Source organism: Asparagus officinalis, chromosome 1, assembly GCF_001876935.1.
Source record: "Asparagus officinalis chromosome 1, Aspof.V1, whole genome shotgun sequence".
Taxonomy (NCBI): domain Eukaryota; kingdom Viridiplantae; phylum Streptophyta; class Magnoliopsida; order Asparagales; family Asparagaceae; genus Asparagus; species Asparagus officinalis.
Genome location: NC_033794.1, coordinates 114,868,187 through 114,895,518, shown reverse-complemented (window position 1 = coordinate 114,895,518; position 27,332 = coordinate 114,868,187). Strand labels below are relative to the sequence as shown.

The 27,332-nt window shown below is 36.0% G+C and overlaps 2 protein-coding genes across 2 annotated transcripts in view; one reads left to right on the top strand and one right to left on the bottom strand.

The window, feature by feature from the left end:
- LOC109829093 (protein DETOXIFICATION 16-like) lies at positions 36–23,107 on the top strand. Its single transcript, XM_020396184.1, has 8 exons — positions 36–269; positions 7,232–7,776; positions 7,877–7,963; positions 21,430–21,486; positions 21,642–21,880; positions 22,171–22,289; positions 22,397–22,483; positions 22,820–23,107. The coding sequence occupies exons 1-8, from the start codon at positions 78–80 to the stop codon at positions 22,895–22,897; spliced, it is 1,404 nt and encodes a 467-aa protein (XP_020251773.1). The 5' UTR covers positions 36–77; the 3' UTR covers positions 22,898–23,107.
- Positions 23,694–27,332, bottom strand: part of LOC109829095 (protein DETOXIFICATION 16-like) — a 14,552-nt gene continuing 10,913 nt past the window's right edge. Inside the window, exons 2-8 of the mRNA XM_020396185.1 lie at positions 26,785–27,329; positions 26,613–26,699; positions 26,200–26,256; positions 25,872–26,110; positions 25,513–25,631; positions 25,312–25,398; positions 23,694–23,837 (exon numbers count right to left, since the gene is read on the bottom strand). Coding sequence (XP_020251774.1) covers positions 23,760–23,837; positions 25,312–25,398; positions 25,513–25,631; positions 25,872–26,110; positions 26,200–26,256; positions 26,613–26,699; positions 26,785–27,329 — 1,212 coding nt within the window. The 3' untranslated portion in view covers positions 23,694–23,759. The remainder of the gene's footprint in view (positions 23,838–25,311; positions 25,399–25,512; positions 25,632–25,871; positions 26,111–26,199; positions 26,257–26,612; positions 26,700–26,784; positions 27,330–27,332) is intronic.

The window sequence follows — 27,332 nt, the reverse complement described above, 5'->3', positions numbered from 1 at the left end:
ATATATATATAGAGAGAGAGAGAGAAGCAGAGAGGAGGAGGAGGAGGAGAAACAAGAGAGGGACAGCTCAATAATCAATGGAGAAGAAGGTGGTTTGGGCTGAGACCAGTAAGCAATTGGGCCTTGCTGGGCCTTTAATATTAGCAAATGTGTTGCAGTTTATTCTTCAGGCGATATCAGTTATGTTTGTGGGTCACCTTGGAGAGCTTGCCCTCTCTGGAGCTTCCATGGCTGCCTCCTTCGGCTCTGTCACCGGTTTGAGCGTGCTGGTATTGTTATCTATATTTCTCTTGCTCTTATTTTTTTTGCCCATTATTAATTTATTTATCCTGTAGATCTTATCAGATTTTTTTTCCCTTTTAATATTGTTCCCTGTTGTTTGTAGATACTAGCAAGTATATAATCATAATCTCTTTCTTTTATTCGAAACACCTGCTACGTAGTGAATATGATCCTGTAGAGTAGTTAGTTGGGGACAAGATACTCAGGCTCGAATTTAGTGCTGCATTGCATATTACAAGAATTTTTGTTAAAATATCTACGTGAGGCATAATTCTTGGGGAGCTCACTGATCTTTTAGAAAAAAAGAATGCTCAACTTGAAAGAGGGTCCCAAAGAATAAATATAAACTATACTTTTGGTGTTTTTCTGAAGGCATATCAGAGTCAGTACTTAGTTTGAAGTTGGAAGTTGGAACAATGAGCATATGCCAAATATGCCAAAAGTTGTCTCATTTTTTGGGTATATGTTACAGTGAACTCCCAAAATTTGAGCATTTAGAATTGATGAAAAATTAACAACAAACAACAAACAACTGCTAATGAATTCATTGTTCAATAATTAATAGAAATTCTAGAACAGCAGAAAAAATATATAATTCAAAGAAGACCCATAAAGCAAATCAGCACAAAATCAAACAATCTATACCAAGCCCACTTCAACACTTTTTTTCTTTTTTAAAACAAAAAAAGACCCCTTCAATAAAAGCAAAATGAATTGGCTTCCGCTATCACAAGCTATTTTCTCATTTGATTAATCTTTCTCCTCCAATAATCCTATCAATAAAACCCCTTCTGCGAATATCTTCTTTCTCCTCCAATGGTTTACAAAGCCCTGACAATTATTAGTCATTTATGCTCCTAAAGAAATTCTACAATTTCAAGAAGACCCACAAAAGAAATCAGCACATGCTCTACGCAATCGATCAATTTACACAAAACCCACTTCAGGAACATCAAAACAAATTGTAAGAGACTCATAAATGAAATCAGTACACAATTACTTACAGCACACAGTCAACAAATCTACACAAAACCCACTTCAATGATGATGAACTGGAGACTACAACGACGAGAGGTGTTGACGACAACGAACTAGTCTACTAGAGACGACGACGAGTCTCGAAGACGAACTGGAGCCGACGACGGGTCTCGACGACGAACTGGACGACCGACGCGAACTGGAGACGACGACGAGCTGGAGACACACGACGAGATGGAGACGGTGATGATCAGGAGAAAGGTGGTTTTTAAAACTAGGGTTTAATGTTGCTGCGGTTAGAGTGATTAGGAGTTATGGGGGATTTTGGATTTGGGGTTCTACTTGGGGCTTTGGGGATTTTGGTTGTGGGTTTTGTTAATTAATAGTAATAGGTTAAACTTTCAGTCAATTATGATTAGGAGTATCATCAATAAAGATAATGGATCCATTCGTCATTAAGGGGCTATTTGGTTCGTTTCCTAGATATAGGGAAATATATTTCTATGTACAAAAACATAAGTTTTGAGTTTTCCAAACTTTTCCAAGAAATATATTGTTTCGCTTTGGTTCGCACAAAAAAATGGTAGGAAATCAATGTATTTATTTTTCTTGTGTTTGGTTCGCATGGAAAAAAAGGGGAAAACTTTTGTTTATATGGTAAAAAGCCGACGTTGCTGCAGTTTTCGTCAATTTCACGAGGTTGAGGAAGGAATTAGGGGAGAGAAAAAAAATCTGATGTGGCGACGATTTTCACCGAGTTTTCCTTCTTCAACCCTAGCGAACCAAAGATGGGAAAAAAACTGACGGAATGCTTATATCCTACGTGGCCACGAAAAATCTGATGTGGAAGCGGTGTAAAACTTTTCCACCGAGTTAAAAAACGAAACAAACAGCCCCTAAGAAGACCCAGTAACGACGGTATTAGGATCAAATCAATGAAAGGACTAGAAAGCTGTTATCCCATCTCACACCATTCCTCTAACTAGTTGAGATGCACGTGTAATACACGTGATAATATCATGATTACTTAAATTGATAAAAATAGAATAAAAATAAAAAAAGAAAATAAAATTTTTTGTGGGATTGATCGTCAACTCAATAATCTCTCTCTCAAATGAAATATTGTTACTGTTTCATTTAACTCAGACAGTGGTCATGTGATCTACTATTTGTGAGTTATAAATATATTAATCTAGTACAACATCTCTGTTTATTAGTATCGTAAAGTCTTCAAAAGATAGGTGATCATTAAATTCGTAAAGGAATTTTGCATATAATTTTAATTACAATATGTCCATTAAACTTTTAGTTGTGGTTTGACTCATATTGATATTAACTTGTAGTTGTGGTTTTACTCATATTTACATTATCTAATATTCTCATTCAATTTTATAGTTCATTTCCCGTACCATTTTCCATACCATAGAAGTAAAATTGAAAGTATATATAAGATTTTTCCATAGTATATATATGGAATAATCAATGTTTTCATTATCTAATATAGAAGATTATCATAACCCTTTTTTACATTATCTAATACATTATACCATAGTGTGTGTATATATATATATATATATATAATATATATATATATATATATATTTACATTATATAATATTCTCATTAAATTTTATAGCTCATTCAATTTTAATATTTATATAAGATTACATAACCCTTTTTAATAAACTATAAAGTATATATATGAAAGCCTCAATGCTTATAACTAGTAGTTAGGCTCCATAAAATATGTTAACTTTACATTGTAGTTTGCTAATGGTAGTACTATTGGCAATGCCATTACCTTTCCTCTTTATCTTATTATTCATGCTTTTCTAATGTAGGTTCTCTTTTGCTAATCACTCAATTGGCTATATTTAGTTTTTATAATATCAGAATTTAGAATATTCTCTTCTGTTTAAAAAGTGTTGACATAATTTTCTTAAAAAATATATACATATAGTAGCAATAGTATATATACTTCAGTTCAACTCAAACATTGACTTGAAACTATTTAGAGTGAGGTCCTTTCTACGCTAGAATAATGATATAGTGATTACACAATCCAAAAGTCAAAGAAGAAATTTCTACAAAAAAAAAGTACTTAAAATGTTAAATTAACAACTAATTTATAAAATATACATGAACAATGCATATAACTATAGAAAATAAGGTATATATCTTCATGAATATTCCATAATGAGTGACCAATTATAATCACCCCAATTTAAGTATAAATAATTATTATTTTAGTTACTAATTTGATATGCATAATTATAGAATAAATCTCAAGTAAAAAATAGGAACTGAGATTTTATTATCCTATAGGTAAATAAATAAATGTTATTAGAGCTCCTCTTTATATTAAACTTAAAAGTAATAATTTAAATTACCAAGCGCCAAATATTAGTTCATGTGAGAAAGTAAAGTAATTTATGGTCTATATACCTATACAATTAATCAATCAAATGTATTAAAATTATAATGACCACAGTCAAAATTATATGGTGAGTTCATATTAACTATAATTTATAAAATATAGTACATTAAAGACAAAATCATTTTAACCACTATATAGATTGTCTAAATTTTTTGCATATATAAACTATACTGTCTAGGAATAATGATGTATGCACTTAACTATGGCCTAATAATCTTAAGAATGACTTGTACTTCAATATCATCATTAATTGACATATCTATGTATGACATTGAAAATACAATAAAAATTTAGAAAACTACAAGAGAAACAACCTCAAAAGTTTTAAAATTGTAATAAAAAACTTTCTAAAATTTTTTATTTTACAAATACACCAAACTATTAAATTGTACATTGAAATCAAGGAATTACAAAAAACCGTTGAAAATTTCAAACTTTGGAGGGTTAATTTGTAATATACTAAAATTTAAGGGAGTTTTTTATAAATTTCATAATCGATAGATTTTTAATTAGTTATGTTCTTTTTAAAAAAGTTATGGGTAATATTGACCATGAAAAGTTTTTCCTAAATCTATACTTTTAAAGGGAGTATGCTATTTTTTACAAATTTTTAATTTTCTAGGGGTTGTTAGTAATTTTGTATATTCATTTTAGTGTCTATAGGTTAGAAATTCTCATGGTGTTTTTTTTGTAAATTATGAGTTTTAGGGTCTTTTTGCATTTTTTAAACTTATACGCCTTTTCTACAGATTGTAAATTATTTATAGACTATTTATAATTCCTATGTTTTCAATTTACTAATAAGTTTGAAATTCTCAGCGTGTTTTTTATAAAATTTAAATTTTGAGGGTTTATTTGTAATTTTTAAAACTTTAAGGGTGTTTTCTTAAACTATAAATTATGTAGGGGACATTTATAATTCTTATATTTTCAATGTAGTGTTAAGTTGAAAATTATCAGGATTTTTATAAATTTTATAATTTTGATGGTTTTATTTTATAATTTATAAAATGTTTAGAGTGTTTATTACAAATTCCATAAATTTTGGAGATTTTTGTGTTATTTATCGGATTTTAATGTGTTTATATGTTTGAAATATTCAAGGGTTTTTTTTATGAATTTTGAGTTTTTAGGGGTGTTTTTATAATTTTTAAAACTTACAAGATATTTTCTCCAAAGTCAAAAAACGTTCAGTTGTTAGCTAGCATATATTTTTCAGATTTCTTACTAAATTGAAATAAGTAAAATTTACAAATTTCAAAATATTTCAATAAAATTTTAAATTTGTAGGGGTAGAAATTCTCATGGTGTTTTTTTTTGTAAATTATGAATTTTAGGGTCTTTTTGTAATTTTTTAAACTTATACGCCTTTTCTACAGATTATAAATTATTTATCCTATTTATAATTCCTATGTTTTTAATTTACTAATGAGCTTGAAATTCAAAGGGTGTTTTTTATAAAATTTAAATTTTGAGGGTTTATTTGTAATTTTTAAAACTTTAAGGGTGTTTTCTTAAACTATAAATTATGTAAGGGATATTTATAATTCTTATATTTTTAATGTACTGTTAAGTTGAAAATTATCAGGATTTTTATAAATTTTATAATTTTGAGGGTATTTTATAATTTGTAAAGAGTTTAGAGTGTTTATTGCAAATTCCATAAAATTTAGGTTTTTTTGTGTTATTTGTCAGATTTTAATGTGTTTATAAATATGTTTGAAATATTCAAGGGGTTTTTTATAAATTTTAAATTTTTAGGGATGTTTCTGTAATTTTTAAAACTTACAAGATATTTTCTCCAAAGTCAAAAAACATTCGGTTGCTAGCTAGCATATATTTTTCAGATTTCTTATTGAATTAAAATAAGAAAAATTTATAAATTTTAAAATGTTTTAATAAAATTTTAAATTTGTAGGGGTGTTTTTACAATTTAAATAACTTAGAGTATATTTTTTTTACAAAGTTCAAAAACTTTTAGGTGCTAGCTAGCACATATTTTTTAGATTTATCTGCGAACTGAAATAAGTAAAGGATTTGAATTATATCAAACGTATCTCCTTTATCCAATAACATGTTAAGTCTCATTATGAATGGGATAAATCATTTAACTATCAATTCGAAGAAGATAGGGTAATTAGAATAAATTAGGATAACAATATAATATTCAAAACAGTTAAGGGTAATATTGACCATGGAAAGATTTTCCCGAACTCATACTTTTAAAGGGAGTATGATATTTGTAATCACTCGACGAAGGCTTTAGAACTTGTCGTTATTATATGCACATTAATGATGGTCAACTGGTCCATTCACTAATTTTGGTCGTTAAATACCGGATTTCTTGTAGTGATACTAATCATATTGTTATGATAGTTTAATCCTTAGATTATAAATTTGAAGTTAATTTTGATAATCAAGATGTCTAATCTTAACTTTTGGGATATAATGAACATATTAATGAACTCTTTGAATCATATAAACCATATTTTTTTCAATACTATATAGTTTTTTCATATCCATTTTGTATCTACATGCATTTCTGCTTATATATTTGCATGTATATCTGTATCCGCATCCAATTTTAGCTGATATGGATATGAATTTTCATCACCGAGGTATATCCATATCCGAGATGGGTAAGCGGATATGCATGCACCCCTACACACCCACCTTTGTTTATTCAAATAAATCGAGACAATTTTCTAACTTTTCCCAAATGTAGCCATAGCGCTGTTATATTTCAATAAAAAAATTACCAAAATATCTTCAACCAAAAATAAGAATATAAGAGGGTTAATTGTTGAGAAGTGTTTTAGTCGATTGAAGTCACGTGCGGGATTAAGGCAGTTTAACTTGGTGGCTTCATGGGAAAACTTGGGAAGAGTGTTAGCGCATAAACAGAGTTCAGGGGGTTACATGGAAAACTCTCCATAGTTTTGTGGAGCTTTTTCAAATTTCCCTTTTTCCCTAAACCGAAAATTAGCTGGAAATTTAAGAATTCAGACTAGTTTGGTATTGCTTTTTTTAGGATGCTTATGCTTATTTTTCAAGAAGCAACCAATTCATAATGATGTTTGATGAAAATAATTTGACATATTTTTAAAACTATTTTTACTTTTAAGGGGTGCTTTTAGAAGCAATATGATGATGCTTTTAAAAGTAGCTTTTGCCCTTTTAGTTTATATACCATACATCTTTTATCTTTTAAAATAATTATTAATCATAGTTTTACAGCACACCTTAATTACTTTCCAAGTAGTTTTTTAATATTTAATAGCTGAACAACTATTTTCAGCAGCTTATATAAGTTAGCTTTCTATAAGCTACTTTTGTAAGCAACTTGTTATAGGTTCTAGCAATACCTAACCGGCCCGATGTACTCCGTATTTTCTTGCTGATCAAAGGCTGGAAGTAATGTTATTGCACACTTGCCCAAATGTGCATGCCTATTATTAGGCTATCAAACATGAATTTTACTTTCAAGTCAAGTAGATCAATAACAGGATTGTTCATTCTTTCCAATATAATTAGATGGGCATGGGAAGCGCAATGGACACATTATGCGGTCAAGCATTTGGAGCGAAGCAATACCATATGCTAGGTATATATATGCAAAGAGCACTGATCGTCCTCACTCTCGTAAGCGTCCCTGTCGCCTTTGTATGGGCATTTACCGGCCAAATATTGATTGCACTTCATCAAGACGAGCAAATATCGACCGAAGCAGGCTTATATGCTCGATGGATGATCCCATCTCTCTTTGGTTATGGCTTGCTCCAATGTCACATAAAATTTCTACAGTCGCAGAAAATAGTGATACCATTGATGATATGCTCAGGCATCACAACTTTGCTGCACATTTTGTTTTGTTGGGTTCTTGTGTTGAAATCTAGCCTCGGTGTTAGAGGTGCAGCTATAGCGATATCTTTATCGTATTGGGTTAACGTTTTGTTGTTAGCACTTTATGTCAAATTATCTCCGGCGTGTAAAAGAACTTGGACTGGATTTTCTAGAGAGGCTTTGAAGGATATTCCTAAATTCCTTAAGCTTGCGATACCTTCAGCTGCAATGATCTGGTAAGCTGAGATTTCTTTTCATTAGTAGTCATATTTTCTTGCGAGATGGCATGATAAATTATTTTACAATTTGTTTAAGTTCTTTCGTGATCTGAAACAGCTTGGAGTTTTGGTCTTTTGAGATTCTTGTGCTCCTTTCTGGTCTGCTTAGGAAACCCAAGCTGGAAACTTCAGTGATGTCAATAATGTAAGCATTTATTTATGTTCCTGTATAGTTACAATTATATAAATGTTGAGTTGAGAAGGAATGGTGGACGGTAAGAAATATATTATTATTATTATTTCTTTAGTAATACAAACTCAATACTCTCTCCAATATAAACACTCCACACTACAAAATACCACACTCTTTTACAACACACTACTATTTCTCTCTCTGTTCCTCACTTTATTTCTCTCCATATCTCTCTCTCTCTATATATATATCTTTGCTACTGGGATTTGGCTTCCTATGTCTGATCAATCTTTGAACTTGTTATGTTTGTTCATCACCGATATCTTCTATCTGACTAAGGCGCTCCTCTTCTGATATTATCTGATGAACATCAGTCTTCCATGAATTCTTCTCCTTCCGAGATGTAGGAGAACTTGATTTTATCTTCTTTAATTACTGTAGTTCTTCTTCTTGACTTGGCTCCCTAAGCTTCTTTTGTAACTGATCTTCTAGATTATTGGAGTTCGGGAGCACAACTTCTTGTGAAGTCCACCAAGACGAGGCTTCATCGAACAATACATTTCTTGATGTGTAGAATCGCTTAGTTGTGGGATCACAACATCTCCATCATTTTTCTTTTGTTGTCATACCTTGTTTGCGTCGGAATCATTTTATTTGTTGGACTCATTACAACTCGTTTATCGAATATAATGAATTCTCACTCATAAATAAACTAAACAAAGACTTCCTAGAAACACACGCATGATTGTTTATCGATCGCTGCTTGCGTGAGATCTTTGCCTGTGCCGAGGACTCTTTGATCCGTGGACCGCCGAGTATCAGATCTGGATTGATTGGTACGAGGGCTTGATGTTCTTTGTGTCAAACGAGAAAACTTAGAATAGAAGTAAACAACCTCAACAAAGTGAGATTACTACTCTTCTTGAGATCAAAACAAAGTCTGATCTTAAGGGAAGGGTGAAATAGCTGTAGATCTCTCGAAATCCGAATTCACCAAGATCTTGCCTAAGGACTCTGAAATTCATGGCTCTTCTCTGGAAAACGTGAGTTGGATCGCACGTTCGTCAGTGCCCTTCACAAATGACAAGGGGGGGGGGGGATTTATAGGGCTTCGGACGTTGTGTTTTCGGATAAGAATTTGTAATTTGGTCTTATCCTCAGTTAGAAACGACTTAACCACGTTTAGGGATAACCCCAAGGCAGGGGGGGGTATTTATAGGGCTTCGGACGTTGTGTTTTCGGATAAGAATTTGTAATTTGGTCTTATCCTCAGTTAGAAACGACTTAACCACGTTTAGGGATAACCCCAAGGCAATTAGGGAGGCAGTAGATCAAACGAATCCCGAGAAACTTTTCAAAAAATGCATTGTCAGGGGGTTTGTTGGGCGAGTCACCTCAATGTGACTCGGCACTATTCCGAGTCACTTTGAGGTGACTCGAAATTTCTGAGTCACCCTGAGGTGACTTGGAGTTTTGTGACTTCCCGACTTTGTCTTGTTTCGTCGTATTTTGCGTGTTTCGTTATTCCATGCACGTTCGTTTATTTCTTTTTAACATCGGATGATCCCCTTTGACTTAAATAACAACGTTCTTCATCTTCTCTTTGTCTTGAGCTGTGTGCAGGAACCTATAGGTAATTTTTGATGCCTATAGATACTCCTTTTAAAGTATTTCAGCCTCATTCTTTTATAGGGGAGTCTGATATACTTTGGATAAGATAGACCCAGCCTTCAATTCTTCGACTTCTTCAGCTTCCATTCTATTCAATATTTTTTTGAATAGTCTAAAATTCTTTTGGCGTTGCGTTTATCGTCTGATCGTTGTCAAAATTTGAACTGAAACTAGCATGTTAATTTCTGAATTAGCTCACGTCGTTGAATCAACGTTGAACTGATCATCTTCGTCGGGAGTTTGTATCTAAATTGCGATTGAACTCCTCAGAATAATTATTTGTCTTGAAAATTATCCTGATCCCTATTTTGGTAAAATTATCAATACGTTGACTGGCGTTGACCTTCGTTGTGGCAAAATTATCGACACGTTGATCAACGTTGACCCTCGTTATAACGCGTTGATTGGCGTTGACCTTCGTTGTAACGCGTTGACCGACGTGAACACAGTTTATACTCATACGTTAACTTGAGTCTACACAGTTTAAGCTCTTAAGGTGTTAGAGCGCGGAGGATCAGTTTATACTCGTGTACTCATCGGAGTTTTCAGGAATCAGTTTAACCTCATATACCTGTCGGAGGTTCAAGGAGATACAGTTTAGACTCATATACTCATCGGAGTGTAAAAACATGCTGGAGATGAACCAAAAATATGTTGGAAGTCACGCAAGAAGGGGTTTCTCTATGCGAGATAGTATACCCTAGCTCATGTGTCTGAGGCGGGTTCAGTTGTCTTGCTTGAAGAAAGGCGGCTGTCGAGCTGAATTTGTTGAAGTCCGAAACTTGCGATCTTTTGTATCATCTTTGTCCGCTTCCTTGAGTTTGGCAAAGTTTAAACTTTATTATGATTACATTCTGTTCAGAATAAATAAACATAATATTCACAGGATTTTAGCAAACCCTCAGTCATCAATGGGTTTGATGAGCCTTTACCGACTACCGTTTGAATCGGATTAGCACATAGATTGTCTAAATCCGTTCCACATATAACGTTGTGCTAAAAGAATGAACTCTTTTAGACTTCGTGCTATGATACCGAATATGTAGACTTCGTCATTCCTCATGGAATACTCATAGGATTTTTGGCAAACCCTCAGCCATCAACGGCTTTGATGTTCCTTTACCGATTATTGTTTGAATCAAGCTAGCATGTGAATTATCCGTTTTATATGTAATGTTGCGCTAAAAGGATGAACCCTCTTAGACATGGTGCTATGATATTGAATACATAGACTTTATCATTTTTTTACGAAAAAAGACTTACCGACAATACATGTTAAGCATAGAATTATCTCTAATTAGGGATCGAGATAAATTTCCCCATGCGTGGAAGACATGAATTTTGTGTCTTCTCTTGGGGCAAAGACAAACCCTGTACTGGAGAGGAAGAATTTTATATTCTACCTTCAGGTCTTCTCTTGGGGCAAAGACGAACCCTGTGCTGGAGAGGAAGAATTTTATATTCTATCTCCAAATCTTCTCTTGGGGCAAAGACGAACCTTGTGCTGGAGAGGAAGAATTTTATATTCTATCTCCTGCTATAAAAGAGACTCAAAATGGGATCTCCACTTCAAGAATCTTAGAAGGTGAAACTAAGAGTGGGATCTCCACTCCGAGAATTAAAAAGATCCAGATAACCATAACTTTTATAGAATTGGTTACCTAATCTGAAGGTAGATTTCTCATTTATCGAGATAAAATTCTAACTTTGATCCTAACTGTAGGAAAGTTTGACCAAAGAGGAGTTTTGAGACGACCCTAATTGTTTAAAGGTTTAATCATCCAACTTGAAAGTGGACCTCTCGTTCATGGAAGGAATCGAGATGAGATTTTGGTTGTGGTCCTAACTGTTTAAAGGTTTGACTGAGATGGGGGTTTGGAACGATCCTAACTGTTTAAAGGTTTAATCATCCAATTTAAAAGTAGGCCTCTCGTTCATTGAAGGAATTAAGAAGGGATTTTGGTTGTGATCCTAAATGTTTAAAGGTTTAACCGAGATGGGGGTTTGGAATAATCTTAACTGTTTAAAGATTTAATCGTTCAATTTGACAGTGGACCTCTCGTTCATGGAAGAAATTGATAGGGGATTTTGGTTTTGGTCCTAATTGTTTAAAGGTTTGACTGAGATGGGGTTTTGGAGCGATCCTAACTATTTAAACGTTTAATCGTTCAATTTGAAAGTGAATCTCTCGTTCATGGAAAAAATCGAGAGGGGATTTTAGTTTTAGTCCTAACTATTTAAAGGTTTGACCAAGTAGGATTTGGAACGACTCTAATTGTTTAAAGGTTTAATCATCCAATTTGGAGGTGAATCTCTCGTTCATAGAAGGAATCGAGAGGGGATTTTGGTTTTGATCCTAACTGTTTAAATGTTTGACCAAGTGAGAGTGGAAGTATAAATAACAGTGGGAGTGTTGACTTGTACGAATCACATAGTGGGGGTTTTTGGTGTCAAGTGACTTAACATGAAGAGAGTTTGATAATTGCCATGAATCAGCAGATTGAAATTTTGAATGTTGTGTCAGGATTCCAACAGTGAGAATGTTAAAGACTTGGACACAACGGGAGTTAGAAGGGATTCAATCACGAAGAATTTTGGTGGACCCACCGTCAATTAATTTAAACTACGAGGGATTTTATGGAGGAATGTGAATCATCAAGCACTCCACAATTACACAGTAGGGGTTTCGCGAGGGAAGATTGACCTGATGAGGTTATTGAATCTCGTCTCAGCGAAAAGATGCTTGGAAAGTCACAACGAGAATTGGTGGAATCGATCCCGGATATTGAAACTAACCAAGGATTGGATGAAGGAAAGTAAGCTTTTCACTTCGTAAAAGAATCCTGGTTATCAGTAAAAAGCCGATGACTGAGAAGGATTTTGGCAATTTGGTCCTAGTGGGAATCTTAATCATTTTATAATAAATTATTCAGGTGATTGGTTTTCATCTTGAATAATCATTTGATTTTGGGTTATCCTTAAGAATGCTAGGCGTAGTATTCTCTAGAAACTTCTCATTAAAGGGCAATGCTGATGTTCTTGATACGAAATCAGGTCTTGGTTCCTTACTTCATATTTCCCTCGAACTTCGTATCGACCCCTAGCTTTTTGGTGACACTGTGTCTAATCAGAAGTATATCATTTTTAGCCACATTGTTGGGTTATTCTTAAGAATATTATGTGTAATATTCTCCAGGGACTTCCCGTCAAAGGTAGGGAACAGTTTAACCTCGTATACCAGTTAGAGGTGGGGGAAACAATTTATACTTGTATACCCATTGAAGTATTCATCGTTCTCATTTGGCTTGTTTTGCCGTTATGACGCTGGAGTCAATTAAGGTTTGGATTTTGTTTTTAAGGCCGAAGCAAGCATTGGTGGGATGAAGAACCCTCTTGTGGTGTGCACAGTATTTTGGGTCCAAACTCTTGTTGGCTTCGTCTTGATTTTTAATAGGTTGGAGCTCAATTTTGTCGTTGTTCAGGAGATACTTGAAGATAGTTGGAACCTCATCATTCCTGAAGGACTACCGCTACGTCTGAGGTGGCTATTGCACCGATTGCTATCGCGATTGTTGTTGTAATGTTTGATTAACATCAACAATATCCACAGACGGCGTCAGTTGGCTTCTCTCAACCTTCTTTCTTTTGAGAAAACGTTTGGCTTGCTCACCGCTCATTTTCAACTCTTTCCAGGTTTTGGACGGCACGACCCCTAGGGCTTCCCGTACATTAATGGAAAGGTTGTTATGGCAGGTTGAAGGATGAATTCCTTCGTGTCCGGATCTCGATAATTCATTATTTTATTTTGGAAGTGCTTGACGAAGTTATTGACCGACTCTCCATCTTTTTGCTTCTCATCGAAGAGCGTTTCGATCGACACTTCAGTGCCATCATCGAAAGAGTTAGTGAGAAATATGTCTTCCATATCGTCCCAGCTGTTGATACTTTCCAACGTGAGACAATGGTACCAATCGAAGGGGCCTCACGAAGGGTGCCAACGAATGACCAAACCATAAAGGGTTCATGTCCAGAGATCACTCCTAGGTGGAACTTGAAGTAACCCCTCCCATCGAACGACGTGAAGTTGATCAGATTGAACTTCGCCGTGAAAGGAATCGATTCCTACTCTCTAGGGTATGGACATAGAATACTGGTTTTTTTACCTCTTGAGCAGACATCAAAGCATTGATTTTGCTCTCAAGGTTCTTCATTTTCTTATCCTCACCTGTATTTTTCTTCGGGCAATTTTGGGGAGGAACAACAGAACCACCCCTAGTGTTGTTATTATCGATGGGACCACCCCCATCGTTTTCGTTGTCGAGAGGGGTATCAACGTTGAGACTTTCCTTCACTTCTGAGTCGCTATCTTCTTCATTTGTAGTGTTGTGATGACTGGATTCACCGTGCTGATTTGGCAGAGCCTGAAGTTGTTGGGCATGTAATTCCCTTATTCATTGCATGGTCAACTCCATTTCAGCTTTAAATTCTTATTTCTGCTTGGTTAAAGCTTCTTGAAGCATTTGAGTCATTTGTTCAGTGGTGACCATGAACACCTCTCTGGTTAATCCCATGCAAGACGTTGTATCATCAGAAGCAATAACAAAGCAGGTGTCCGATACTTCATCATCTGAGGATATTCCTTTATGCATCCTCTAATAATCCCTACGTCTGACGGTCCCCTATCGGAGCCGAGTTATATGCTGGGATATTCCAGGATAAGAATTAGGACCGGAGTTGGTTGAACGCCATTTTGATTTTTCTTTATCAGCCATGTTGATGGTGACTTTTGGGAGTTCATCATCTTAAACGGTGAAGATCCTTTCAAATACCGAGACGCTCTATGGAGTGGTCTTGGGATAGCTACACGCTAATAATACTACGCTGATAAGCCTCTCACAAGGACAATGGGAGTTTGTTTCTTGGGTATTTCTCTTCTGAGACTTGTTCGTACTCTTAGTCTGATAGTACAACTCATCGACATAATGACCGGTGATACGGGTATATCTTCTCTTTGAAACTTAGTAATCCTCATGGGAGCTTGAGGATAGATGATTCTCATGGTAACTTAAGAATAGAGGGGTAAAATAACACAATGGAACGCAGGTTGAAGTGTGAAACGAGAAGCGAATCAAAGAATTGAAGTATCCACTTTTCAGCCCGTGAGTCGACTCATACATGTACATGAGTCAACTCATCAGGTTGAGTCGACTCATGCCTGTCATGAGTCGACTCACGAAACCCAACCGTTTTGTCGAAAGTTTCTGACGAGTCGACTCACCTCATCATGAGTCGACTCACTTGGCATGAGCCGACTCATGCATGTTTATGAGTCGACTCATCGACGGCTTCCTGGTTCGTTTGAGTTTCTGTTTGCATGAATTTCTGTGGGGTTGGGGCTTGGTTATTTACCACTTTGTCACCCACGTTATTACACCTATAAAAGAGGTTGTTTAGGGTTTCTAATCAAGCAGATGTAATCAAAGAGAGATTCTAATCAAGAGAGATTAGGGTTTAGAGAGAATTGAGAGTTTGTTCTCGATTCTAGTGAGATTGTGAGAGAGAGATTGTAATCTTTTCATACTCATAATCTAGAGAGGATATTTTTTTTCGCCACATACTAAATTATTCTTGTGTTTTTGTCATCCTCTTCTCAACTCACCTTTGATAATTCCGCGATCAAATATGCTCGCATGGCGACTCGTATCAACTGGAGCAACCTATCGACCGTTGGTTTGATTCCCCAGGTGTGATGTTGTCTTTTGACAGACACGTCTTCTTCCAAGAGTGCAAAGCCTTATTAGCATTCTTAGGAGTCGCACGTTTGGAACCACCCCCTTATGAATGTGGAATCTTAACGGGCTCCTGGGCTTCGACATGAACCCCCAGTCTATGATTGGATGGAACTGGCTCTTGGAACTAGCTCCTGTTGAACCTAGATCTTGTTAAGGCGCCGTGAATCTATGGACTTTTTACGTTCGCCCCTCAATCTAGTCGCGCTACGAAAAGAATTTGGGGGTCTTTTATGTCCGCCTCTTAATCCATGGTATATATCATGTTCTGTATTAGGTTTTATCAATTGGGCCCAAAGCTTCATGTGTGGTGTGGCTACAGAAGATGAACCAGGAGCGGTCATCGCCGGAGGCGAAAACGCAGCTGCCGTCGAGGTGTCTCTTTAGGCGAGACACCTTGGGGTGTCTTGGCCCGCGAGATACCTTGAGGTGTCTCGGCTACAGGAGACTTTTTTGCCGTGTTTTGATTTGATTTTCGCACTGTTTTGGCTTTTGGCACCCAAATCTTATAAGATTTTGGTGGTTTTTTTGGCCGCTTCTTCATTCTTCATGCATTGTGCCTTTCGCACAAGAGTGCAAGCGTGTGTGGCATGTGCGTGACACTTCTGGATACACTTCTTCGTCGAACGGGCTCTTTTACTAAGAACCTATTCTTCCGCCGATGGTTTGGAGGAAGTGACAACGAGTTGCCGTTGTGACGGCTAGATTATCTGACGCTTTCTGGACTCCAACTTTGCCTAGTAGCAGACTCCATCAACTTGTTCCAAAGCCTTGGCAAGCTGACAAGCGAGACGTTGGCGTTACCTCTGACGAGCCCTCTTCGTCAGAATTGGGGCGGTTTCAATGAACGACTCCTTGACTGGGGAGGAGTCGTCACGAGCAGAGATTCCGACTTGGTTGATCGTCGGAGGGGCGTTGTGAGGGGGCCTCGGTAGCAGTTAGGAGACAGTCATCACCCTGGGCCTTCTTCAGATCTGAAGACCAGCGAACCTTCTTCGAAGAAGATATCTTCCTACACTCGTGGGGCGAGGAGGATCTTGAGGAGGAGGATGAGAGGTACTCCTTGAACTTCTCTTGGTCGAATTCGTACTCGACCGTTGAATCAACAGGACCTTAATCTTCGGTTGCGACGTGACAGCCTCGATAGCGAGGCTGTTGGCTCCTACTGTGATCGCCAGCGTGTTGCATCGGAAATCATTTTATTTGCTGGACTTATTACAACTCGTTTATCGAATACAATAAATTCTCACTCACAAATAAACTAAGCAAAGACTTCCTAGAAACACACACAGGATCATTAATTGAATGTGCTTGTGTAGGATCTTTGCCTGTGTCGGGGACTCTTTGATCCGTGGACCGCCGAGTGTCAGATCCGGGTTGATTGGTACGAGGGATTGATGTTCTTTATTTCAAATGAGGAAACTTAGAACATAAGTAAACAACCTCAATAAAGTGAGATTACTACCTCTTCTCGAGATTAAACAAAGTTTGATCTCAAGGGAAGGGTAAAACAGTTGTAGATCTCTCGAAATCCTCTCTTTATACATAGGAATTTGCCAAGATCTCTCCTAAGGACTCTAAAACTCGTGGCTCTTCTTTGGAAAATGTGAGTTGGATCGCACGTTCGTCAGTACCCTTCACAAATGACGAAGGGGGGTCTTTATAGGGCTTCGGACACTGTGTTTTCAGATAAGAATTCGTGACTTGGTCTTATCCTCGGTTAGAAATGACTTAACCACATTTAGGGATAACCCCAAGGCAATTAGGGAGGTAGTAGATGGAACAAATCTTGAGAAACTTATCAAAAAACGTGTTGTCGGGAGGTTTACTAGGCGAGTCACCTCAGTGTCACTCGACACTATTCCGAGTCACCCTGAGGTGACTCGGAATTTTCGAGTCACTCTGAGGTGACTCGGAGTTTTGCGACTTCCCGATTTTGTCTTGTTTTGTCGTATTTTACGCGTTTTGTTATTTCGTGCATGTTCCTTTGTTTCTTTTTTACATCGGATGATCCCCTTTGACTTAAATTACGATGTTCTTCATCTTCTCTTTGTCTTAAACTGTATGCGGGAACCTATACGTAATTTTTGATACTACACACCCCACAAAAATGCACCTCATGGCCTTCTTGTCGTACTTACTATGAAGGCGATCAAGCACAAAGACATAACACACACAAGTGAAAACTCTAAAATGGCTTACGATTAGTTTGATATTCCACAGTTTCTGAAAGGGTGATATGAACTCCAAATTTGATTGTAGTAACCTATTGATCACGTGCGTCATAGTGTTTATACACTTCGCCCAAAAATGTCATGGCACATTCTTGGCATGAAGCATGCTTCGACATATCTTTGCAAGATGGCGATTCTTTCTTTTAGCTACGTCATTCTACTACAGAGTATTTGGGCATGCTAGCTTTTGCCAAATCTTGTGCTGCTTCCCCTAGTGGTAAAACTCCTTCAATGTGTACTCTCCCTTGTTGTCTGTGCGTAGGCAACGAATCTTCTTGCCGAGTTCTCCTTTGACTTCTTCTTGGAATTGCTTAAATTTGGAAAGTGCATCGGATTTTTCCTTTAGGAAATAAACCCAAACATATCTTGAGTAAACATCAATAAATGTGATCATGTACCGCATCCCACCTATTGCTTCTTGCTTTACTCGACCAAATACATCTAAGTGTACAAGCTTTAAATGTTCTTTGGTGCTGAATTGTGACTCATGTTATGGTAATTGATGTGCCTTACCATACTGATAACCTCCACATATGGTCCCTCCTCGAATCTCCAAGTGTGGAAGACCCTTCAACATTAACTTTTTCATCATAATCTTGAGCTTGTGATAGCTCACATGGCCAAGCCGAGCATGCAACAGATCAACCGTCTCATTCTTTCTGGCTTTATTTATGTATACCGACTCTGTCGACATCACGTCAATAGATTCTACCTTCTGTTCGTCCATGATAGGTTCTCCTGATAGCTCCAAGTTTGGATAAACTTTTACATCTTGTGACCCAAATACTATATAGCTTTCAGAAGCTGTCAATTGAGAAATAGATAGAATGTTCATTTTCATACGTGGTACATGGTGTTTGCGTCAAAAGTTGGTTTTATCATGGAATTCATTATATCTTCTTTCGATTACAATAAATTCAAAAAGAGATAGCCTTTTTATAAGACTTCTTTTACACAACAAAATAAAAATTACAACTCTTGCGAAACAAACGCAGGATCGTTGTTTGGATCGCTGCTTGCGTGGGATCTTTGCCTGTGCCGGGAGCGCTTTGACTCGTGGACCACCAAATCACAGATTCTGATTGAATCGTGAGGGGTTTAATGATTCTTCCTTCGTTTATCGAAGTGAGAATTTGAAACGATATCTTATCAAAGTAAGATAGTCGTTCTTCTTGAAATCAAGTCAAAGCTCGAATATCAAGGAATGGTCGTAAGCTCAAGAACTCTGCTCTGTCTGCTCGGAAGTGCTCCAAATGATCAGCCCCTGTCAGAAATGGCATTCGGGGGGTATTTATAGCCCCTAGGAACAGTTGACAGAAAACAAAATCGCGAGACAGCATTTGCTGTCTCGGCTGCCGAGACAGTGTTTGCTGTCTCGGCGGGCGAGACAGTGTTTGCTGTCTCGGCCCGCGAGACAGTAAATGTTGTCTCGGAAACAGTAACCGTCAGGCAGTTTTCATTTTAACTGCCTTCCCACGTTTCAAACTCCGTTATTTTGGCAGTTATCAACGTGATTCTCGCCCACGACGTTTCCCACGTTCTTGAACAGTTAATGGACGTGTGTGGCAGTTGTTCAAGGTGGTTTCTGACCATTTCAAAACTGTACAGTAAACACTGTCTCGCTCTGTGAGACAGTGAACATTATCTCGCACGGCGAGACAGTAAGGACTGTCTCGCACGGCGAGACAGTAAAGACTGTCTCGCGTGCGAGACAGTAAAGGCTGTCTTTTCTTTGATTTTTTGGATGACTTCCTTTTGAGCTGTGTTTGGATATCTTTCAGCATTTTTTGACGCCTACATATGGTATACATCTTGTAGTTGTGTCTGATTTGGGTTGTAGCACAGTGTAAACATAGTCTTTTCGATGTGTATGATAGGTAATCTTGAACTATTCACTATCACAATTTCTCGGTCACCTTTATACTCCTTCATGTTGACAAGCTTCACCTTGTCTCCCGTCATATGGTTGGAACAACCAGAATCGACGATCCAATCTTTATTATAACTAATTTCTTTTTGATCTAAAATTGCTTCAAATGCGAACTCAGATTCTTTTACAATCGAGGTTTGTGTCATACCAATAACCTCGTCTTCGTCGACTGATATATCTTTAATAATGGACATGGACGCTTAGACATCCCAATTTTCTTCATCATCTTGACATATACGTAATGTTGTAGCATTGCTCTCTGCAAGTCTTCTCTTGTAGTGGCAGTCTCTGGCGATGTGTCCTTTCCTACACTTGTAGCAGCTATCAGGTCGCATTGGTCGATGATCGCCTTACTCCTCACTTTGACATACTCTTGTGGTGTATGAACTATGTATAGCAGCAACCAACCCATGGTACTCTAATCTCAAACTATGGATGATTATTCTTCTCATTCTCGCATCTAATACTTTAGAATCAGGATTTAACTGGGTGATATCTGACTAGAGTGATTTTACTTGCTTAAAATACTGACTGATTATCAGATCATTTTGTTGCAATGTCATCAATTGATTCTCCAGAAGTTGAAGTCGAGCGTCGTTCTTCTTCTAGAAGAGTGTGGCTAGTGTATCCCGTGTCTCCTTTGGAGTTCTGACATCTCGCATGTAGTTTATGAGATGTTCTTTTACTTTCGTCTTCAACACATACATAGCCGTGTCGGCTTTGATGTTCCACTTCCTTAGTACTTCGCTAGCTTCCCTAGGTGTTGTAGTTTCGGAACCCCCGATGACCTCCCAGATGTCTTGTCCTTGTAAATAGGACTTCATACACGTCTCCTAGTACCTATAGTTGTTGCATTTGAGTTTCTTGAGCGTAGTAATAGTTGTTGATAGATCCACTATCATGATGTGGTAGTGCTTTAGTATCTCCACGCATGTGAGGTCCCTAACCAACCAACTTCGCAGTCCCTGGCTGAGCACGAACTTCAGCCTATAACGTCGATAGGATCACCGTAGAAGAGACCTGGTCCCTGACCGTCTTGCTCTGATACCACTTATTGAGTTGAGAATAAGTGGTGGATACTAAGAAATATTTTATTATTTTTTTAGTGGTACAAACTCAATACTCTCTCCAATACAAACACTCCACACTACAAACTACTATACTCTTTTACAACACACTACTATTTATCTTACTCTCTCTCTCACTCTCTCTCTTCCTCTCTCTCCCTCTCTCTCTCTCTCTCTCTCTCTCTCTCTCTCTCCACACTACAAACTACTGCACTTTACAAATTCAATTCTCTCTCCTATATTATTACAGTTATATAAAACTCATGGCAACTTGTTACTTTGAAATACATAAATATTTGTCCTTGAGTTACATACTGTTGATTCAGGGCAACTTGTTTCTTTGAAAAACATGGATATTTCTCCATGAGCTACATAATGCTAACAGTAGATGTCTTCTCCACAATTAAGTGTGAAGTATTAGTCAGGCACAAACAACATCTAGTTGTTACTTAGCTATACATAAATATTTCTCCTTCTGCTACATAATGCTTATATACAAGTAGATTTCTTCTCCAAAAAGGTGGAAATTATTGGAAGAGCACAATAAATAGAGAAAGCTCCTAAGATTTATAGTTACATTTAAATCAACCTATTTAGTTATGTTATACTAAATTATAGATTCTATCCGAAAGGAAGTAGATGACAATTAGAGTGAAGTGAAGTAGATGACAATTAGAGTGAAGTTAACTGTCATACTGAACATTTCCTTTAATTAGCTATGATAAGTAGTAACCTCTTATCAATTTATCTACTATAGCTCTAAACATGTTCTTTCTGTTATTTTTAGTCTCAACACTTCGTCAACAGTGTTCATGATCGCCATTGGTCTCGGTTCTGCAATAAGGTAATCCATTTACATTTTTCTCACTTAGCAACCACAAAAGATAATGAATCATGACTCCATTTTCATTCTTTTCACTTAGCAACCTTTAAAGATAATGAATAATGACTCAAAATCTTTATCAAATATGTTTTGCTCTTCTTTTTTTTTTTTTGTAGTACTCGTGTTTCAAATGAACTCGGTGCTGGAAATCCACAAGCGGCTCATTTAGCAGTCTATGTTGTAGTATCACTGTCCATTATAGAAGGTTTGGGTGTGGGATTGGTTCTGATACTTGTAAGAAATGTTTGGGGGCACGCATACAGCAATGAAAGGGAAGTTGTGAGAAATGTTGCCGGAATGATGCCTTTCCTTTCTCTTTCTCATTTTGTAAATGCAATTCAATGTGTACTCTCAGGTATCAAACTCTATCTCAATTCCGTAACACTTATATATCACCCGTAAATTATTTTATTAGAGCTTATCCTCCTGCACGATCGATATTTTGCCAATGAAAAACTTTAGATAACCCGTGTTTATATGCAACTCGACTTGTGACTTAAATAGAGGAGAATGCTAAATTGAAATAATAAATTATCAAGTTAATTTCACAAATTTAAGTTATTATCAAACTTCATTTTAATATTTATTTTCTTTTTTGATTCTTATTCTGCCTAAGGGTGAATAATACTATTTGTATCTACATAGGCACTGCAAGAGGGTGTGGTTGGCAGAAGTTTGGTGCTATCATTAATCTAGGATCTTATTATCTTGTGGGCATACCGTCTTCTGTGATCTTAGCTTTTGTGGCTCATCTCGGAATAAAGGTGAAATTCGTATAAATTCTATTCTCTTTTATTCTATCCTTCCTTTTGATTTTTTTCTCATGTGCAAATTGCTTAGATGCTTATAAGGTTTCGAAATTGATTAACAGGGTCTTTGGATAGGAATCATTTTCGCACTTTTTCTTCAGGATGTGTTGTATGCAATTATCACAGTACGCACTGACTGGGAAGTAGAAGTAGGTTTCTCTACTCTTTCGCTTTTATGCATAAAGCATACTTCCATTTTTTGTATATCTGCAAAATCTAAATAATGTTACAATTCTATGATCATGTCAAGAAAGTGAGTTCAATTCATTTTTCCTATATGTAGTACTTGTGTCTAGCATAATTTTTCACACACGTCGCATGAAGAAAATCTTTTGTGCCATATGATGATTCTATCTTAATTAGATGCCTAATTTACAAATTTTGCATCTTTTCATAACACTTATATAAAGGATAATATTCTTTTAATATCCCTGAATATCTTCAATTATTGCACTGTTTATTTTTTTATTTCATTTTTTTGACAGGTTAAGAAGGCAAGAGAAAGAGTTTATGACTCAATTGTTGTATGTGACTCTGCAATTTGCCCAGGAGAAACGGCATAAAAAGATAACTATTTAGATTTTACATTCGCTTTGGGTGGATATAATTCTATTTTTTTTTTCCACACCATCTGTATTACTCTGCTTATGTTTTGTAACTACTCTCGTTATCAGTCTGTGATTAAGAGTTGATGTTTTAATCTTTTATTGGTTAAAAGAGTTCAGTAATATGAATGTTTCAGTCAGTCACCAAACTTGACTGGACTTGCCTCACTGAGTTTGCTTCATTTCCAATGAGTTATAGAGAGCCATTACAAATCAACTGCTTGCCAATTAGAGGATAAAGTTAGCAAATTGTACAAAATTTTTGTGCATATATAAAACCTCCTACTTTTCTGAGAGAAGTGAGAGTTAGAACTTCCAATTATGAGATGGAATTAGCTCTACTCCTGATACGTATTGATTTATAACCTCCTATTGAAACATATTGATATATAATTCTTTCAAAAGTTCAATTTTTGTCAAAGAAAAGTCTTGAACTTAGATTATTAAAGAAAGAAATAACTAATTACAGAAATGAAAGGGATGAGAATAAAGAATATATTTATTTACATGGAAACTGTGGTCAAGCCACAATTCCAATAAAACTAACCTCTTCTGTAATTTAACTCCACTAAACAAACACATATGATGTTAAATCCTCAACAACATAAACTATCTACACTTTATGCCAAAAAAAACTAAAAACTCCTGCAACTTACCATAAACCAAAATAATAATAATAATAATAGCAAAACAAAAGGAGAGCCATAGGGGAAATGGTGAACATCCATTTATAAATAAGGGTCCATACATGAGCAAAACGACCCATGCATACTATATATAGAACTTTATCCACAAAAAGGGAATGTAAACAAGTTTTCTTTTATGCTGTTGTTCCTAGGGAAATGGTAGAGTCATGTGGAGCACCAGAGTCATAAACTCGATCTCTTGCCTTCTTAACCTGTCAAAAAGTAAATATTAATGTGAGTAAACAAAAATAGAAAAATTAGTGTCAGTAAAATTCAGAGTGATTACAGAATAATATCTTTTATTGTGCTATTATATAAGATAAAAAAATGCAAATTAGACATTTAAGACAAAGTCAACCTTATTTATTTTATCGGCATCAAATGCATATTTATTTCTGTACTTTTGAATTCTCCTTCATTACTTCAAAAGTTTGAAGTTGCTATGAAAAGTTGAAGGTTATAATTTTATGGGTCCTAAAAGAAGGAATCCAACAGTATGCATGATTGTTCGATCATTCTCCTTCTGCTATGTCACTATCGCTCTACATGGAAATAGATGACCAACTTGGTGCAACACGGCGCCTTGACTCAAAGCGATATTAGTTCTTTCAGTATTTCAAATTTTCCTCTTATCTCCTCCCACTATATCTTCTTCTCCCCTTCCTCTTTATATCCATATTCTTTAGTTACTAAAGTTTCTGGGCACCTTGCCCCTGTTATTGGTTGATCATGTATTTTTGTAGGAGATCATCTTATCTTCACACTAAGAGATAGAGAGAATTCATTTGGCTATACTAAAAACCTGCAAAAAACTTGAAGGGAACATTTTTTGCTATCTTTTGGAAGGAGTATTGTGTGTTACAAAAATTTTGGAGCCTCAAATTCGATGACAATAAGATGGAAAATCCCTTAGGATAGATTTTTGTATTTGGTCTATCATCCAAGAAGAAAGTTTTTTTTAGTGGAGTAGCATAGAAATCTATGTACAATTGATGAAAAAAGCCAGAGAAAAGCAACTGATACCAAATTTTATCAATTCACTTTTTTTAGGTAGACCAAAACATACCATCCATTTTCTTTTATGATCATAACTACATTTCATTTTAAGGCATTACCACTGTAAATTACTTGTAGTTAGACTTATATCTATGTTGAAGAAGCATAGATTCACTAATTGAGTTATCATGAGCACAATTTTGGAAAAAAAACTCTCAAATTCTTATCCGAAGTCATACATGAAGTTGGTAACTTTATCATAACAAAATTCTAGAGGCCACATTCATGAAAAATTGCAATGAAGAATGAAAAATTGCAATAAAGACAACCCACTTTCAAGTCATCATTGGATTGTGATCATAAAATTCAAGTCTGACATAACATAGACCATATAGATTTAATAGTTTTCTACAAGCACAAGAAAAGTAATTTTGTTGGTCTTTGAGTGACAGCAATGGCATAATGGTCATATTATCTGTTCCATTGTGGCAAACAGTGCATTTCAAGTTACAAGTATGATATTGATATCGAAGTTAGATTTTACTATGATAGTATTCATTCTCATGCCAAATGTGTGAAAAAATTATGCTAGTCACAAGTACTCTCTTCCTTCTTTTGATTTTGCAATATATATACCAAAAAAAAAAGTGGCAGTATGCTTAAATAATAAAGTGAAGCACAAAAACTTACTTCTGCCTCCCAATCGGTGCATACTGTAATAATTACATACAGCACATCCTGAAGGAAAAGCGCGCAAATGATTCCTATCCAAAGACCCTGTTAATCAATTTGGAAACTATATATAAGCTTCCTAGCAAATTGGATAGAATCAACAAAATCATAAGGAATAACAGAACAACATGGACAACAAAAAAAACTATAAGAAATCACCTTTGTTCCGAGATGAGCCACAAAAGCTAAGATCACAGAACACGGTATGCCAATAATATAGTAGGATCCAAGATTAATGAAAGCGCCAAATTTTTGCCACCCACACCCTCTTGCAGTGCCTGTGTAAATACACATGTTAGACCCATATTACAACTTAGAGGGTGTTTGAGGGGGCTTATTTTGGTTAAAAAGTGCCTTTTAAGTTAGTTTTTGCATATCTACTTGTTTGGCAATAAGCAACTAAAGCGCTTATCACCACTAAATTGACATTTCGTTAAGGAAAATTGCAGATAAACCTCTCCCCCTCACGTATGTATAAATGAGAGTGGGTTATTTGCCATTAAGATAAAAGTTTATACCTGAAAGTACACATTGAATTCCATCTACCAAATGAGAAAGAGCAAGGAAAGGCATCATCTCTGCAACATGCGTAACAACTTCCCTCTCGCTGCTATACGCATGTCCCCAGATGTTTCTTATAAGTATAAGAATCGATCCCATAATCAAACCTTCAACAATGGTTATAGATACCGTAACATGAATTGCAAAACGAGCAGCTTGTGGATTTCCAGCGCCGAGTTCATTTGAAACACGAGTACTATAAGAAAATAAAGAGATTAAATGTTGTAAAGATTTTGTTTCCTTATTTCTTGAGATACTTAAGTGAGAAGATTGAAGATTGATTACCTTATTGCCGCACCAAGACCTATGGTGATCATGAATACTATTGATGAGGTGTTGAGGCTGAAACGAAAGAACAGTTTTTAAATTTAAAAAAAAGGAAGAGATATCACTTATAATAGAGAACATAGGGAATGCTCAATATGTCAAATTTGCTTTAATGTCATCCACTTTTTTCTGATTTTAACAGAAACCATAAGCAAGTACCCAAACTAATGCCTTCTACTCAGTTTCTATTTGCTTTAAATTTCTTCAGTGAGTCATTAGTAAAAATAAAATTGAAATAAAAAATTAACGAGATCAATGGCTTCTACTCAGTTTCTATTCGCTTTAAGTTTCAGCAGTGAGTTATTATTACTGTGACATAATTTAGTAAGTTGAGATCAACTGTATATGACTTCTCATAAACGAATTCTTACCTTATTGACATAACTGATGTTTCTAGCTTCGGATTTTTAAGAAGACCAGAAAGAAGCACAAGCATCTCAAATGACCAGAATTCCAAACTGTTTCAAATCACAGAAGAAGTCAAACTAACGGTTTGCCGTTAACAAGAAAATATAACTACTGATGAGAAAACATCTCACTTACCAAATCATTGCAGCTGAAGGAATACTAAGCTTAAGGAATTTGGGAATATCCTTCAAAGCTTCTCTAGAAAATCCAGTCCAAGTTCTTTTACATGCTGGGGAGAATTTGATATAAAGTGCCAATAACAAGACATTGACCCAATATGACATAGATAGCGCTATAGCTGCACCTCTAACACCGAGGGTAGATTTCAATACAAGAGCCCAACAAAACAAAATATGAAGTACAGTTGTGATCCCTGAGCATATCATCAATGGTAAAACTATGTTCTGTGATTGTAGAAATCTTATATGACATTGGAGTAAGCCATAAGCAAAGAGAGACGGGATCATCCATCGAGCATATAAGCCAGCCTCAGTTGATATTTGCTTGTCTTGGTGAAATGCAATTAGTATTTGACCGGTAAATGCCCATATGAAGGCGATGGGGATGCTTACGAGAGTGAGGACGATTGTTGCTCTTTGCATATGGATGCCTAACATATGATATTGCTTTGCTCCGAATGCTTGACCACATAATGTGTCCATTGCGCTTCCCATACCCATCTG

Coding starts and splice junctions, on each gene's coding strand:
- LOC109829093 (XM_020396184.1), top strand. CDS start 78: ATGGAGAAGAAGGTGGTTTGGGCTGAGACCAGTAAGCAATTGGGCCTT. Junction 7,964..21,429: donor ACTTCAGTGATGTCAATAAT/GTAAGCATTTAT, acceptor TGTTATTTTTAG/TCTCAACACTTCGTCAACAG. Junction 21,487..21,641: donor GGTCTCGGTTCTGCAATAAG/GTAATCCATTTA, acceptor TTTTTTTTGTAG/TACTCGTGTTTCAAATGAAC.